This window comes from Salmo trutta, chromosome 33 (genome assembly GCF_901001165.1).
Source record: "Salmo trutta chromosome 33, fSalTru1.1, whole genome shotgun sequence".
In the NCBI taxonomy this organism is placed as follows: Eukaryota; Metazoa; Chordata; class Actinopteri; order Salmoniformes; family Salmonidae; genus Salmo; species Salmo trutta.
In genome coordinates this window covers 3,819,195-3,833,819 of record NC_042989.1, presented here as the reverse complement: position 1 = coordinate 3,833,819, position 14,625 = coordinate 3,819,195, and the positions used below count along the sequence as shown (strand labels likewise).

The 14,625-nt window shown below is 43.6% G+C and overlaps 2 protein-coding genes across 8 annotated transcripts in view; both read right to left on the bottom strand.

Annotated features, from left to right (window-relative positions):
- The window catches only part of LOC115172243 (SAM and SH3 domain-containing protein 1), an 84,192-nt gene extending 82,300 nt beyond the window's left edge, over positions 1-1,892 (bottom strand). For 2 of the 3 annotated variants that reach the window (XM_029729480.1, XM_029729482.1), the window contains exon 1: positions 565-1,892. In XM_029729480.1, coding sequence (XP_029585340.1) covers positions 565-1,098 — 534 coding nt within the window. In that variant the 5' untranslated portion in view covers positions 1,099-1,892. The remainder of the gene's footprint in view (positions 1-564) is intronic. The other variant, XM_029729481.1, reaches the window with a different exon arrangement.
- A 1,535-nt stretch (positions 1,893-3,427) lies between these two features.
- The window catches only part of stxbp5b (syntaxin binding protein 5b (tomosyn)), a 51,653-nt gene continuing 40,455 nt past the window's right edge, over positions 3,428-14,625 (bottom strand). The window contains exons 21-29 of one of the 5 annotated variants that reach the window (XM_029729474.1): positions 14,504-14,551; positions 13,545-13,595; positions 13,077-13,196; positions 11,557-11,796; positions 9,108-9,465; positions 7,153-7,318; positions 6,933-7,044; positions 6,469-6,689; positions 3,428-6,171 (exon numbers count right to left, since the gene is read on the bottom strand). In XM_029729474.1, the coding sequence (XP_029585334.1) occupies positions 6,130-6,171; positions 6,469-6,689; positions 6,933-7,044; positions 7,153-7,318; positions 9,108-9,465; positions 11,557-11,796; positions 13,077-13,196; positions 13,545-13,595; positions 14,504-14,551 (1,358 nt within the window). In that variant the 3' untranslated portion in view covers positions 3,428-6,129. The remainder of the gene's footprint in view (positions 6,172-6,468; positions 6,690-6,932; positions 7,045-7,152; positions 7,319-9,107; positions 9,466-11,556; positions 11,797-13,076; positions 13,197-13,544; positions 13,596-14,503; positions 14,552-14,625) is intronic. The other 4 variants (XM_029729476.1, XM_029729475.1, XM_029729477.1 and 1 more) reach the window with 4 other exon arrangements.

Sequence of the window (14,625 nt, the reverse complement as noted above, 5' to 3'; positions counted from 1 at the left end):
CATTTCAAAAACAATTCCACTTCTACATTCTGGGTTATTGTGTGTAGGCCAGTGCCCCCCCCCAAAAAATCTACATGTATCCCATTTTAAATTCAGGCTGTAACAACAAAATGTGGAAAAAGTCTGAAGGCATTGTATTTCTCTATGGAGGCAGACTCCTCCACAACGGAAGCCATTAGTTCTACCCACAGTAAAACACTGTTAGGTAACATTGACAGCTGCCAGGGCAATAACGTTTTACCGTAGGACTTAAATGAAATGCACTCGGACAACGGAAGATTGCTTCAGCAGGTCGGGTCAGACCTATAGGACCAAAATCATTTCTGAGTAAATACATTTTCTAAATGTATGCATATTTAAGTCCTCTGACTGCCTGTCACAGACCTCAAAGAGGTCATCCTGACTGAAAGAATGAGCAGAATTGATGGTAGACAGCACCATCAAAGAAATTGGCCATACTATTCATCACAGCAAGCCCAGAGGGAAGAGTGTGTAATTGTATGTGACAGTCTCTGAACAAATCCTTATAGTAATCAACACCATGAATGATAAATAGGAGCCTACCTTATAGGTGTATGGCGGCTCATTGAGGTTGACTCCATCTTTCACAAGTTTATCCCTGATCAAGACCTTCAGTTTGGGATTGGTCACCAGCTTTTTACAATCATCAGTTAAACTTAGATTGTGGTTTGTAGGACAAGATGATTGTTGGCGACATCTTTGGTGACCCCCATTTCCAACTTCCTCCTGATTGGATTCTGTCCATGACCTTGACCACTGGAAATCATTCTCGCAATCTGTGATGAGCGTGGTGCTGGTGCCTAACAAGGGGCTAAGGGGAGAGGGGTTCAAAGGCTCGAGGGTGAAGTAAAGACCGGGAGCCTTTTTCTTGTCCTCCTCTCTCAACTTCTTCACCGCGTTGAGTACTTTTTGTCGGTGGTGCTGCGCGTGTACCCCTATGGCGTCAAGATCGGGGTCCCCAATTTGTTTACAAACTTCCAGATCATCGTATCCATTGTCCACAAACGCCTCCAAGTATTGAGGCAGCTGAATAGTGTGTAGCCACTCGTAGACAAAGCTGGGGCCGGTGCGCATCATTTTGATATCCGATACGATAAGCAATGTATGCCATGCACATGCTGTTAGAAATAGTATTATATCCAAAACGTAAACTTCAGGGGCGCGCGGTATCCTTGAGACGTTACATATGCCGCGGCAGCTATGTCATCGCCATGAGTTGTCCAACGTTCCAGGCTCATGCAAAGATGATTCCACTTATGAAAGATCCAAGGAATCAAGTCAACTAGTGTTACAATAATGACCAAGACGTGCGCATTCACGATTCAGAATAGAAACATTTTTGCCTAAATGTTTCATAAGCCTACACGTTGTGGAGGTTCCAAAAATCCAACCAAGCAGGTGCATGTGGTTACCAATCAATCCAAGCAGGCGAGAACGAGAAAGCGTGGCATGATATCCAAGCAAAACACAATAGGTTTCAAAAGACAAATAAAGGAATTGCGCAATAGGTGTAGGCCTACACAGGCTGAACTTCAGTCTGTTTCTATTCCTCAACCGTATGTTCGTTTCGTTGCAGCAGTTTCCAAAGGCAGTCGCGATATAGTTCAACTTCAGGAGGATCCGACACCGTAACCTAAATGTGAGATAAAAAGGTTTTCATTTATCACTGCTTCTTATCAACAGATACCAATACATTTGTTGGAGCACATGGTTCAATGCATCCTCTCTCTCCCGATTGAACATTCTCTTCCGTCTGGTATGCTTTCGAATCCAAAGTTCCATTCAATCAAAACGTGTTCGCTTTGCGCCTGCCTGTGTTGTTTTATGACCAGTGAGAATGATCTGTACTCTAGCGGCCCCTGTCCGACACACCGTAGTTGACTGATTGAAAAATTAAGGCAATAATTGCCGAGTGATGTGAATCAGTAGGCTCCAAATATATATATATTTTTTTTTAATGAGTTGTACCACGCCTGATTTATGATTTAAGAGTTAAGATTCCCCGTCACTGGAACTAAGGGGCCTAGCCCGAACCATGATAAACAGCCCCAGACCATTAATCCTCCTCCTCCAAACTTTACAGTTGGCACTATGCATTGGGGCAGGTAGCGTTCTCCTTGCATCTGCCAAACCCAGATTCATCCGTCGGACTGCCAGATGTTGGAAGCGTGATTCATAACTCCAGAGAAAGTGTTTCCACTGCTCCAGACTCCAATGGCGGTGAGCTTTACACCGCTCCAGCCGACACTTGGCATTGTGCATGGTGATCTTAGGCTTGTGTGCGGCTGCTTGGCCATGGAAACACATTTCATGAAGCTCTCGACAAACAGTTCTTGTGCTGACGTTGCTTCCAGAGGCAGTTTGGAACTTGGTAGTGAGTGTTGCAACCGAGGACAGATGATTTTTACGAGCTTCCGCATTCGGCGGTCCCATTCTGTGAGCTTGTGTGGTCTACCACTTTGCGTCTGAGCCGTTGTTGCTCGTAGACGTTTCCACTTCACAATAACAGTACTTACAGTTGAGCAGGGCATCTCTAGCAGTGCAAAAATTTGACAAACTGACTTGTTGGAAAGGTGGCATCCTATGACGGTGCCACGTTGAAAGTCACGGAGCTCTTCAGTACGGCCATTCTACTGCCAATGTTTGTCTATGGAGATTGCATGTCTTGGTGGCTGAAATTTGAAGGGGTGTCCACATACTTTTGGCCATGTAGTGTAGCTACATACTTCCTATATCGTTTGTGGCAGCAGATGTATTCAGACTCAGACATCAATCCATGTGAAATTGCAGCTTTATAAAACTGTACAATAAATTGTAACTACACAGCTATTTTATCCCATACGAGTATGGCGGTTGGTTGGTTGAGAAACCTTTTGGCCTCTCCTGGTTGCAGTTTGTGTACAGTATTGTTTCAGTTGCAATAGATCTGCTAGGTAAGAAAAGGGAGTATGGGGAACACAGGAAAACAAAATCATGGCTCTCATCAAATAAATATGGTTATTTCTATCTGGAATCTTTGGGACATCCCTACCCTAAACCCTACCATTTTAAAATGTCAACTTCAATGGGGTAGAGATGTCCCAAGGATCACAGATATCAAGGAGCAAATAAATAGTCTTTCACACTCCAGAGGAAAAACAAACATTGATAACGAGAAATTTCATGAATTTGTGGTCAATCAAGATAGGTTGCAATAGACCGTATGGAATACATGGTTCTTTCAAGTCTGTAAACATGAAAAGTTCATGCATCCTCCTAAGTGCAAGAGAACAACAAGGACCTCAAATATGTTGTGACCTGACTGAATGGCTTCTAGTGGATGTAAATATACTGGGAACCCATCCAGAGAAATCACCTTCAGACAATCTTCCAGAAACTGGATCTAGCGGATTCTGAGATGCACACATTTAATAGATCACCAGAAATGTTTATTTTCATGTTTGAATATTGGGCAATATGTACAACCATTGTTTTGGAGAAAAATGTGGCGTCTTAAAATGCACCATTCTATTCTTCTTAAATTATATTAAAAGTATTAATATGGAATATATTGAAATTAAAATATATATTTTTTCAAATATATAAATCTATTAGAACATCATTAACTGGCAATGAAAACAAATCCGAAAGTGAAGCAAGGCTGTATATTACTGGGAAATGACACAGTTAACGTTTCCATCATGTTTTGGTCCCTCAGAGAAATGAACAAGAAAAAGGAAAAATATAAACAAAAACAAACAAGTGGTTCAAGGTACGAAACAGTGCAAAACCACACAACAGCTCTTTACAATACATGTAGCTCAGTAGTACGACAAATAACACATCCGGTCAAATGAAAATCTACTTTTCCTGGGTCTTCTGCACACCGGGTACATGATGTAATGTGACAAGTTTAGGGAGTGACAAGCGAGGAGAAGCTGTTCCACCATTTTCCAAACAGTATGGTCTATAGAGTTATCACATCCAGACAGACTGTTGGAGTTTGGACAAACAAGACAACAGTGTATAATTAAGCAACTCTTTGGTGTCAGAAAATAAAATGGCTGCTGACCTGTCTCCACCCGTGTCCCAAATGGCACCCTTTTCCCTATGTAGTACACTACTTTTGAATAGGGTGCCATTTGGGACAGACCCCGTGCCATTTCCCCCGAACCAACACCATCAGATGTCTCCAGTTGTCTTGTCGCACTACTCATTTATTTACAGCTTTTGGCTGGGGTGAAAACAATCTGTAGTCTCTTATTTGGAAAATCATTTGGAAAATCAAGAACATAAGAGAAACACATCTACCTCAACTCAAATGGCAGCATCTCCTTGCACGGGGCAACAACAACAAAAAATCCCGCTGAAAAACACCATTAAGGGAAAAAAAATATGTGCCCATACACATATCTGAATATATGTACGTTCACAAACACACACACAGATATACACATACATAGGTAGAGGCTAGCATATACAGCGTCATGATAAGCAAAGGCGGAAGAGAGTCGTCTAAGATGGCTGTTGATTCAGAGAATAATGACCAATGAATGTTTTACCGCACATCAAGTGGCACCTGGTCACTTCTTCTACTGATGCTACGAATACAAAAAGACAGATGGCTTATGTCTGTATCCTTGTGATGGAACAGACATGCTTTCTTTTCTAAACATTAAAAACTATTTCAAATGATAAGCCACAGAGAGTAATCCAACCTGTATACAGTACTGCAATATTACCACATTGTTTAGTATGTTGAGGAAGAGTTGTAGGCCTTTAGGTTTCCCCTAGGTACAGACTTAGGATTAGCTAGAATCCCCTATCCATTAGTGAGGAAAATGCTAAACTGACCCAAAATCAGCATCTAGGGGCAACTTCACCCTATTCCGTTGTACATTACTCTCAACTCTATCTCTCAGCCAATCAAGAGCCCAGAACATTAACCTCAACTCTTGTCTCAGCCAATCAAGAGCCCAGAACAAAAATACAAAGCTGGCACTGACATTCTATGGCCATACCTCTATTAGTACGATAGAACTATATACAGTATCAGCTGCAAAGTGTTTTCAACATACTAATCCTTCACCTTTTGGTCATATTAATGTAGACTTCATTTTGTCTAGTGGATTCAGTAAGAGCCTGTAATATTTTCACTCAGAACACACAGCAGCCGATAACTTACTCTCCATGATAACCAGTTCAACTTTCACCTTTCAGTAAACAAACATGGGAACAGGCCCTTGACTTCCTGCTTCAAAACAAACCTGATAGGAAAACTAACCGTGATAATAACGTATAACCAGGCCAACTGTAAGTAGGAGAAAAGATAAGTTATATTGATGGTGTGATAAGAACTCATGGTAAATAAACTGGTCAATAAACTCGTGGTTAATTAAGTGCTTGGATGGACTCCTGAAAAACAAAAACGGTCTCAAATAAAGACGACAAATAAAGACTTGCATGAAAGACAACACAAATCTGTAGAAAAAAAGTAAGGACTTGAGACGAAACAAGGGGGGGGGGGGGTGAATCAATCGCTGATTCATCCTTTCATACCCATTGCTATAGATATTGAGACTTCAAAAGCAGAAAGCTGGCTCCACTGACTGTGGTTTCCATGGAGCTTCCTCCACACACAGGAGACTCCCCTTAGAGGTCCCATTGCGATTGGTTGACACTGAAGAGCAGACATCACCTCACCTGGACACTGCACAGGTAAATCACAGGCAACCTAACGGTGCTCATTTTGAGTAGAATTGTCTTACCTCATGGACAACAAAGCAGCTGAGAACATAACTGATAAAACACAGGAGAAGCCCCCATACATTTAGTCTCCCCTCCTCTGGTGTGTTAAGGAAATAATCTCTTTCAGATGACATAGAAAGAAACATCCAGAATAAACTTTCCTCCTCTGTTCCTTCCAAGTCTGTTAGTCTACTCGTCCTCATTGGTAACCAGGTGACTGAGGTAATGCAGTGTTTTATTGTGCTGCTAGGAGGAAAGCATCAGTCTGTTAGATAACTCTTCCTCCTGCAGAGAGATGAAGAAGAGGAGGAGGAGCTGCATCTCCTGCAGATGAAATGGTGCGAGCAGACAACTGAGGCCCACTGTCTCCTCTCGCTGCGTTCAGAGCTGATACCACTTCTTATCTTTGTACTTCAGCATCATCTGAGAGAGAAAAAGAAGGAAGAGGATGAGAGTACGAGACTCATAAAATAAAAAGGTAAAATATATATATTGACAACACTGTCACAGAAGGCAGGCTTCACATCAAACCTGGGTTCAGGTAGTATTAATTTTCTTTCAAATACTTTAGCTGAGCTTCATTGTTTTTTCAAAAGTGAAAACCCTGTCCATCGTGCACTCCAGGCAGAATCAATCAAGCGCTCAAAGTATTTGAAAGAGAACAAATACTAGTTGACACCAGGTTTCCACCTCACAGATGACCAGGTGGATATTCCCTACATCATGAGCGTGTTTAGAGAAGGAGTCAGCGCTGGCCATCATGGCTGCGGTTCTGTCCTCCAGCTCGCCCAGTTTCTGCCCCCTCTCGTCCAGGGCTATCCGGGCACGGGCCAGGTCCCCCACCACTCCCGAGGCTGCCCCCTTCATGCCCTCCATTCCCTGGGGCCCAGGAATGTGCTGCGCCAGGCTACGAGACGCCTTACCCGCCGCCGTCTCACCAACTGTCGAGGAGAAAAGGAGAGAAAACAGTGTGCCAACAAAACAGGCTTCATCATTGCAATGCCATTAGCTCTATGTCCAATAAGAATCTGCCATTAATAAACACATGCCAAACATATTGTATGGGATAATCTATGTCCAAATCAATCCGATGTGCCCTCAAAATGCTCTAGAATGTCAGTCACAGTTAAATGAGAAGACCGTTTTATATTGACGGTGAGGTGTACTGTGGGGATGATACTCACACAGGTCTTCTCTATCCAGGGACTGAGCTCCTCCCCCAAACAGGCCCTTGAAGAAACCTCTGTTAGGAGCCTCAGGTGTCTCTATCGGTGTAAACAACTCTCCCATCATTTCCTAGAAAAGATGCCGATGTAACAGTGTCAAAGAGAACAGCAGTATTTAATCATACCCACAAAACGTGATAGCTCTCCGTCACTCACACACACACACACACACGCGTACCTGTAGATTGTCGCAGGTCTCCTGGCTGTATGTGATTCTCTGTATCTCGGTGGGGGAGGTGAGGTACATGGCCTGGCCCAGGTTGGAGAAGCAGAAGGTCCGGGCTATCCTCATGTCTGTCAGGGGAAGGTAGTTCACATCCAGGAGTGGTCTGAGACTGGGTAGACTGGAAGGGAGAGAAGGAGCGAGAAAGACAGGGAGAGAGGCAAAGATTGAGCAAGAGACACAAACAGTATGAATGCACTGAAGTAGGCATTGTAGTATACAACATCTGCCACAATCAGCCATAGACAGCACTAGAGGTCTGTGTTACAGTAAGAGTACCTCAGAGTACATACAGTGGGGGAAAAAAGTATTTGATCCCCTGCTGATTTTGTACGTTTGCCCACTTACAAAGAAATGATCAGTCTATAATTTTAATAGTAGGTTTATTTGAACAGCGAGAGACAGAATAACAAAAAAATCCAGAAAAGCTCATGTCAAAAAAGTTATAAAATGATTTGCATTTTAATGAGGGAAATAAGTATTTGACCCCTCTGCAAAACATGACTTAGTACTTGGTGGCAAAACCCTTGTTAGCAATCACAGAGGTCACACGTTTCTTGTAGTTGGACACATCTCAGGAGGGATTTTGTCCCACTCCTCTTTGCAGATCTTCTCCAAGTCATTAAGGTTTCGAGGCTGACGTTTGGCAACTTGAACCTTCAGCTCCCTCCACAGATTTTCTATGGGATTAAGGTCTAGAGACTGGCTAGGCCACTCCAGGACCTTAATGTGATTCTTCTTGAGCCACTCCTTTGTTGCCTTGGCTGTGTGTTTTGGGTCATTGTCATGCTGGAATACCCATCCACGACCCATTTTCAATGCCTGACTGAGGGAAGGAGGTTCTCTCCCAAGATTTGACGGTACATGGCCCCGTCCATCGTCCCTTTGATGCGGTGAAGTTGTCCTGTCCCCTTAGCAGAAAAACATCCCCAAAGCATAATGTTTCCACCTCCATGTTTGACGGTGGGGATGGTGTTCTTGGGGTCATAGGCAGCATTCCTCCTCCTCCAAACATGGCGAGTTGAGTTGATGTCAAAGAGCTCCATTTTGGTCTCATCTGACCACAACACTTTCACCAGTTGTCCTCTGAGTCATTCAGATGTTCATTGGCAAACTTCAGACGGGCATGTATATGTATTCTTGAGCAGGGGGACCTTGCGGGCGCTGCAGGATTTCAGTCCTTCACGGCATAGTGTGTTACCAATTGTTTTCTTGGTGACTATGGTCCCAGCTGCCTTGAGATCATTGACAAGATCCTCCCGTGTAGTTCTGGGCTGATTCCTCACCGTTCTCATGATCATTGCAACTCCACGAGGTGAGATCTTGCATGGAGCCCCAGCCCGAGGGATATTGACAGTTCTTTTGTGTTTCTTCCATTTGCGAATAATCGCACCAAATGTTGTCACCTTCTCACCAAGCTGCTTGGCGATGGTCTTGTAGCCCATTCCAGCCTTGTGTAGGTCTACAATCTTGTCCCTGACATCCTTGGAGAGCTCTTTGGTCTTGGCCATGGTGGAGAGTTTGGAATCTGATTGATTGATTGCTTCTGTGGACAGGTGTCTTTTTTACAGGTAACAAGCTGCGGTTAGGAGCACTCCCTTTAAGAGTGTGCTCCTAATCTCAGCTCGTTACCTGTATAAAAGACACCTGGGATCCAGAAATCTTTCTGATTGAAAGGGGGTCAAATACTTATTTCCCTCATTATAATGCAAATCAATTTATAACATTTCTGACATGCGTTTTTCTGGATATTTTTGTTGTTATTCTGTTTCTCATTGTTGAAATAAACCTACCATTAAAATTATAGACTGATCCTTTCTTTGTCAGTGGGCAAACGTACAAAATCAGCAGGGGATCAAATACTTTTCCCCCCCACTGTACAGTACCACAGACTGGGCCTTTAAGAGTACCTCAAAGCCATGATGTGTCCATTAGCACAGAAGCAGGCGAGGCAGAGTCCAGCAGTCATCTGCACCACGTCAGCTCTCAGCACAAAGGAGCCCTCTGTGATGTTGTGTTTGAAGAAGCAGGACTGGGAGGGTAGGCCCACCACCTTGGCCTGTTTCTCTGAACACACCACAGCATACTGGCTGTCCTGACCCTCCTGGGTGGGGGGTGGAGAGGCCGGCCTGCGCTTCCTCACCTTCTCCTTCTCCTCGTCCGGAGGGTTGGGCTCCGACCACGGCTCGTAGGAAGGGGGGAGGACCGCCCCGAGGGAGTCAAGGAAAGCCATGGTCAGGATACCTCCTTTAAGTGTGACCAGAGTACCTGGGATACAGAGACAAGTCATGTATTTCCAATCATGATGAATTACAAGCACATTTATCATGCTTTATGAGCTATGCTGCACCATAGTCTGATCAGAGTACCTGGAAAATAGAGACAGGTTAGACCTCTGAGGAAGTTTCTCACTCCCTCCTTCTCTAATGCAAACAAACGCAAAAAAATAACATGAGTATATTACAGTGCATTCGGAAAGTACGGTATTCCGATCCCTTGACTTTTTACACATTTTGTTACGTTACAGCCTTATTCTAAAATGTATTAAATTTTTCTCCACTCAATCTACACACAATACCCCATAATGACAAAGCAAAAACAGGTTTTTATAAATTCATAAAATAAAAAAAACTTAAAACACATTTAAATAAGTATTCAGACCCTTTACTCAGTACTTTGTTGAAGCACCTTTGGGAGCGATTACGGCCTCGAGTCTTCTTGGGTGTGACGCTACAAGCTTGGCACATCTGTATTTGGGGAGTTTCTCCCATTCTTCCCTGCAGATCCTCTCAAGCTCTGTCAGGTTGGATGGGGAACGTCGCTGCACAGCTATTTTCAGGTCTCTCCAGAGATGTTCGATTGGGTTCAAGTCCGGGCTCTGGCTGGGCCACTCAAGGACATTCAGAGACTTGTCCTGAAGCCACTCCTGCGTTGTCTTGGCTGTGTGCTTAAGGGTCGTTGTCCTGTTGGAAGGTGAACCAGTCTAAGATCCTGAACGCTCTGGAGCAGGTTTTATCAAGGATCTCTCTGCACTTTGCGCCGTTCATCTTTCCCTCGATCCTGACTAGTCTCCCAGTCCCTGCCACTGAAAAACATCCCCACAGCATGATGCTGCCACCAACATTCTTCACCATAGGGATGGTGCCAGGTTTCCTCCAGGCCAAAGATTTCATTCTTGGTTTCATCAGACCAGTGAATCTTGTTTCTCATGGTCAGAGTCCTTTAGGTGCCTTTTGTCAAACTCCAAGTGGGCTGTCATGTGTTTTTTACTGAGGAGTGGCTTCCGCCTGGCCACTCTACCATAAAGGCCTGATTGGTGGGGTGCTGCATCTCCACAGAGGAACTCTGGAGCTCTGTCAGAGTGACCATTGGGTTCTTGGTCACCTTCCTGGCCAAGGCCCTTCTCCCTCGATTGCTCAGTTTGGTCGGGCGGCCAGCTCTAGGAAGAGTCTTGGTGATTCCAAACTTCTTCCATTTAAGAATGACGGTGGCCACTGTGTTCTTGGGGACCTTCAATGCTGCAGACATTTTTTGGTACCCTTCCCCAGATCTGTAACTCGACACTATCCTGTCTCGGAGCTCTACAAACAATTCCTTCATCCTCATGACTTGGGTTTTGCTCTGACATGCACTGTCAACTGTGGGATCTTATATAGACAGGTGTGTGCCCTTCCAAATCATGTCCAATCAATTGAATTTACCACAGGTGGACTCCAATCAAAGTTGTAGAAACATCTCAAGGATGATCAATGGAAACAGGATGCACATGAGCTCAGTTTCTAGTCTCATAGCAAGGAGTATGAATATTTATGTAAATAAGGTATGTTTTTATTTTTAATACATTTGCAAACATTTCTAAAAACCTTTTTTCACTTTGTCATTATGGGTATTGTGTGTAGACTGATGAGGAAAATGTTTTATTTAATCCATTTTAGAATAAGGCCGTAATGTAACAAAATGTGGAAGAAGGGGTCTGAATACTTTCCGAATGCACTGTATATATTTGTGTTAATATATAGTTTGGTGACAATCTGCAGTAACCTTGTACACCACTAGTTGTACCCAAACCACAGTATGGGAACCACTGCTTTAATGCAAATAAAGATTTGTGGCTGCAAGCTATTCCTTCCGGTTACATCCAGATTCCGCCACCACAATGAGGGTGGTGGTAATGCTTCTGCCACAGAGATGGTTCAGTGAACCGGCTTGTGTGACTAATTAACCTTCTCTGAGACCTAAAAAGTTGGACTGGCTCCCTGAGTAGCACTCATTGTCTTGTCATTAAAACTTACCATGGCTGCCCTATGGGCCACGGTCAAAAGTAGTGCACTACATGGAATAGGGTGCAAACACACTGACCACAAGATGATACTCTGACAGGTTGCTGAAGCCTCAGGTCCCCTGTGGGTGGCAGGCTTAGGGCCAGGACCAGAACAGTGCCCTGGGTAGTGCCCACCCACAGGCTGGGACTGCCACTGCTGTCGGACTTCCTGGGGAAACTCTCACTGAAGTGGAAGGAGGAGATGGCCTCGCGGGACTCCCGCTCTATACTGGTCACACTGGAGCTCCTCGAGCGGCTGAACAAACTGTCCTTGGCATCTGGATGGTGGCCCACAGAGGACAAATGGAGAGAGAGGGGACGTGAGGGATAATATGAAAGTGGTTACTTTGATTTAGTAGGAATAGGAAAAGGAAAATAGGAGTGGTTATTAACCCAGGGAGACAGAGGTACATCCAAGCTAGAGAGAATGAGAAAAAAACATCAAATTTCTTCACAATGCACATGAAACACACACCCAACTAGAGTAGCAGAAAATAAAGGCAATTCCAGAGAAACCACATGGCCTTTCATCATTGAGAGATTACCGGAGATCGTGTTAATTGTGTTTTCCAAAACGACAAATATGTTAAAAACATTGACAAATAAGTTCAGTGCCTAATTCACCTACAGTAACACACTGGCAATTTGCCCAAAGAAAGTCTATTCTCAATGTGAAACGTCCCAAAAAAAACCTACCTTATGCAGTACCACACTTGAGGAGACAAGAGGGGGGATTACTTTACTACAATATGAGTGGCAGTTTGAATAGCATGGGAAAAACATAGATGACTAATCTTTGTGTCTGTACCATGATGGTGCCTGTGAGAGCAGGGGCAGACCCATTGAGGCCATCTCCATTTTGAAGTAGTCCATTTTCTTCTACTACTTCTAGGAGTTGGTAAACAAACTGGCTGTCTGGCTGAAAGGTTGCATATTGTGCCACCTGGAGTGTGTTGTTTAAAACAGATATGAAGCCAAGGTTTGGTGATTTACTGCCACGTGCTGGTTATAGAATGTTTGCTCACGAGTATAACGGCTCATCCCTTCTGGTGACCTGGATGGAATTATGTGATCCTTCCTTAACCCATAGGAAGTCTCACCTAGTTGACTGCTTCAAAATGGTGAAAGCCCTCAATGGCAATGTCCATGCAAAAACAGGTTATTTCCAAGTCGTGATCACTATCCATCTCTGTGTCAAACACATTGCTGCATTCAACACACGTGTTTCAGAGAAGTAAACAAGAAAAGAAGGATTTTCAACACAATACAGACAGTAACTGAAGAACGTCCTCAAAAACAAAACAAGGGAATCAACAAGTCAGTCAGTGAGAGAGTTAGTGTTAAAGTTCAGAACCAGCTAACAGTAGGCCTTAGCAGAAGTGGTGGGGGTTAGTACCAGTACCAGTTATCCCACTGCAGCCCAAGTCAATGGCACCCTATTCCCTATACAGTGCACTACGTTTGACCTGAGCCCTATGTGGGCCCTGGTCAAAAGTAGTGCACTATTTAGGGAATAGGGTGCCATTTCAGACACAGACCACATGCCTGGTCCACTCACTGAGGTAAGGGACTGAGAGAGTCCTTTGTTGGGAGAGAGACTTCCTGGGCTCCTTGCCCTCCTTCACACAACAAAAGCGCTTCTTATACGGGAGAGAGCGCTGGCGTCGCACCCTCTTCTCTGCTCACAGAGAGGACGAGGGCAAACAGAGAGTACGTGTCTCAGTTTACCAGATTAAAAGATAACAGCATTTGAATTTTGCACATTAGTGTCTTTCTTACAGGTTAGGCTAAGCTTAGCCTGGTGGGACCAGCCTGATCGTGCGATAGCTGCGTTTACCATTACAACAGAATAGTGTGCTATCAGGCTGGTTCCACCAGGCTAGGGCTACACTCTCACAAAACAACATTTATGAACATTGAAAATGTAAGGAACGTTTGGGGTACTTAAGAAGTGGGAATGGAACAGCACCTGAAAAGTAGAAGGACTACTAGGGAATGTAAACAACACAAAGTTAGAAGAGCTTACCCAGGTCTGTCTTTTGCTCTGTAGGCGAGCAAATTTTCCTTGACATCTTGGCTGCAAGAAAAAAAATGTATAAATAAAATAAAACATACCCTCTTTACAAATGAATAAAACATTTTGAACTGGCCATATAAAATGACGCTTGTTTTGATCACTCTCAGCAAATTTGTCATCTGTCATTCATTGGCAAAAAGCATGAGAGGAGAATGTAGAATTAGCATTGATCCTCGGAGGCAGCTGGTTATTTAGTGCATCATGCCAAACAGCCAGGCTACGAGGAGAAGTACCCTCTCTCACACAGTCAATGCCAGCCTAGCATTATTACACACACACAGCCTGTAACGTCAAAAAAAGCAAGAGGTACACAAGAAAAAGAGATGGAATTCTGGTTATTGTTACAATGGAAGACTGGAAAGGAGAGAGAGGAAAAATCATTCAAGGGAATAATCAAGTACCAAGGTCCTGTAATATAAATATTTATATATTTTTGTCAAACCAAAACTTACATTATTCTATTGATGAACATTCCCAATACCTCAAATTAGTTCGAAATTGGTAAAAGATTAACAGTCAGAATTACTATACGTTTAAACGCTTTTAGATTTGAGTGATTTTGTAAAAAGTTTTTGTGATCTTTATTTCACATTATATTCTCTTTAGAGAGAACATGTGCTACAATGATTTTACTCTGGTGCAAAAAGCATAGTAAATTTCATCTGAGAGAGAAATGTGGAGGCCCGTCTATCTGTCATGCATTTGACAAAGTGCAGCGGATCACTTCGATAGACCATCAGCCACCTTGTAATTGACAACAACAACCCACAGATTGCATGTATCTTCTCCATCATCATCATCATCATCAGCAGCAGCACGTTGGATTAAGGCACAGCCTTGGTTAGAAGCCCAGTGAAGTCGGTAAGAGAGAAAGCAGTAGAGTTTATAACACAGGGATCATACACTACCAAAGTCATTGGCAACCGTCTTGGAAAACCGCCTGCTTTTGGACTTCACTGCAAATGTGTTTTAAAAAGACAAAGGCAAATGTAAAATTGCATTGCCGATGGCCAGAACATATGGGAAGAAT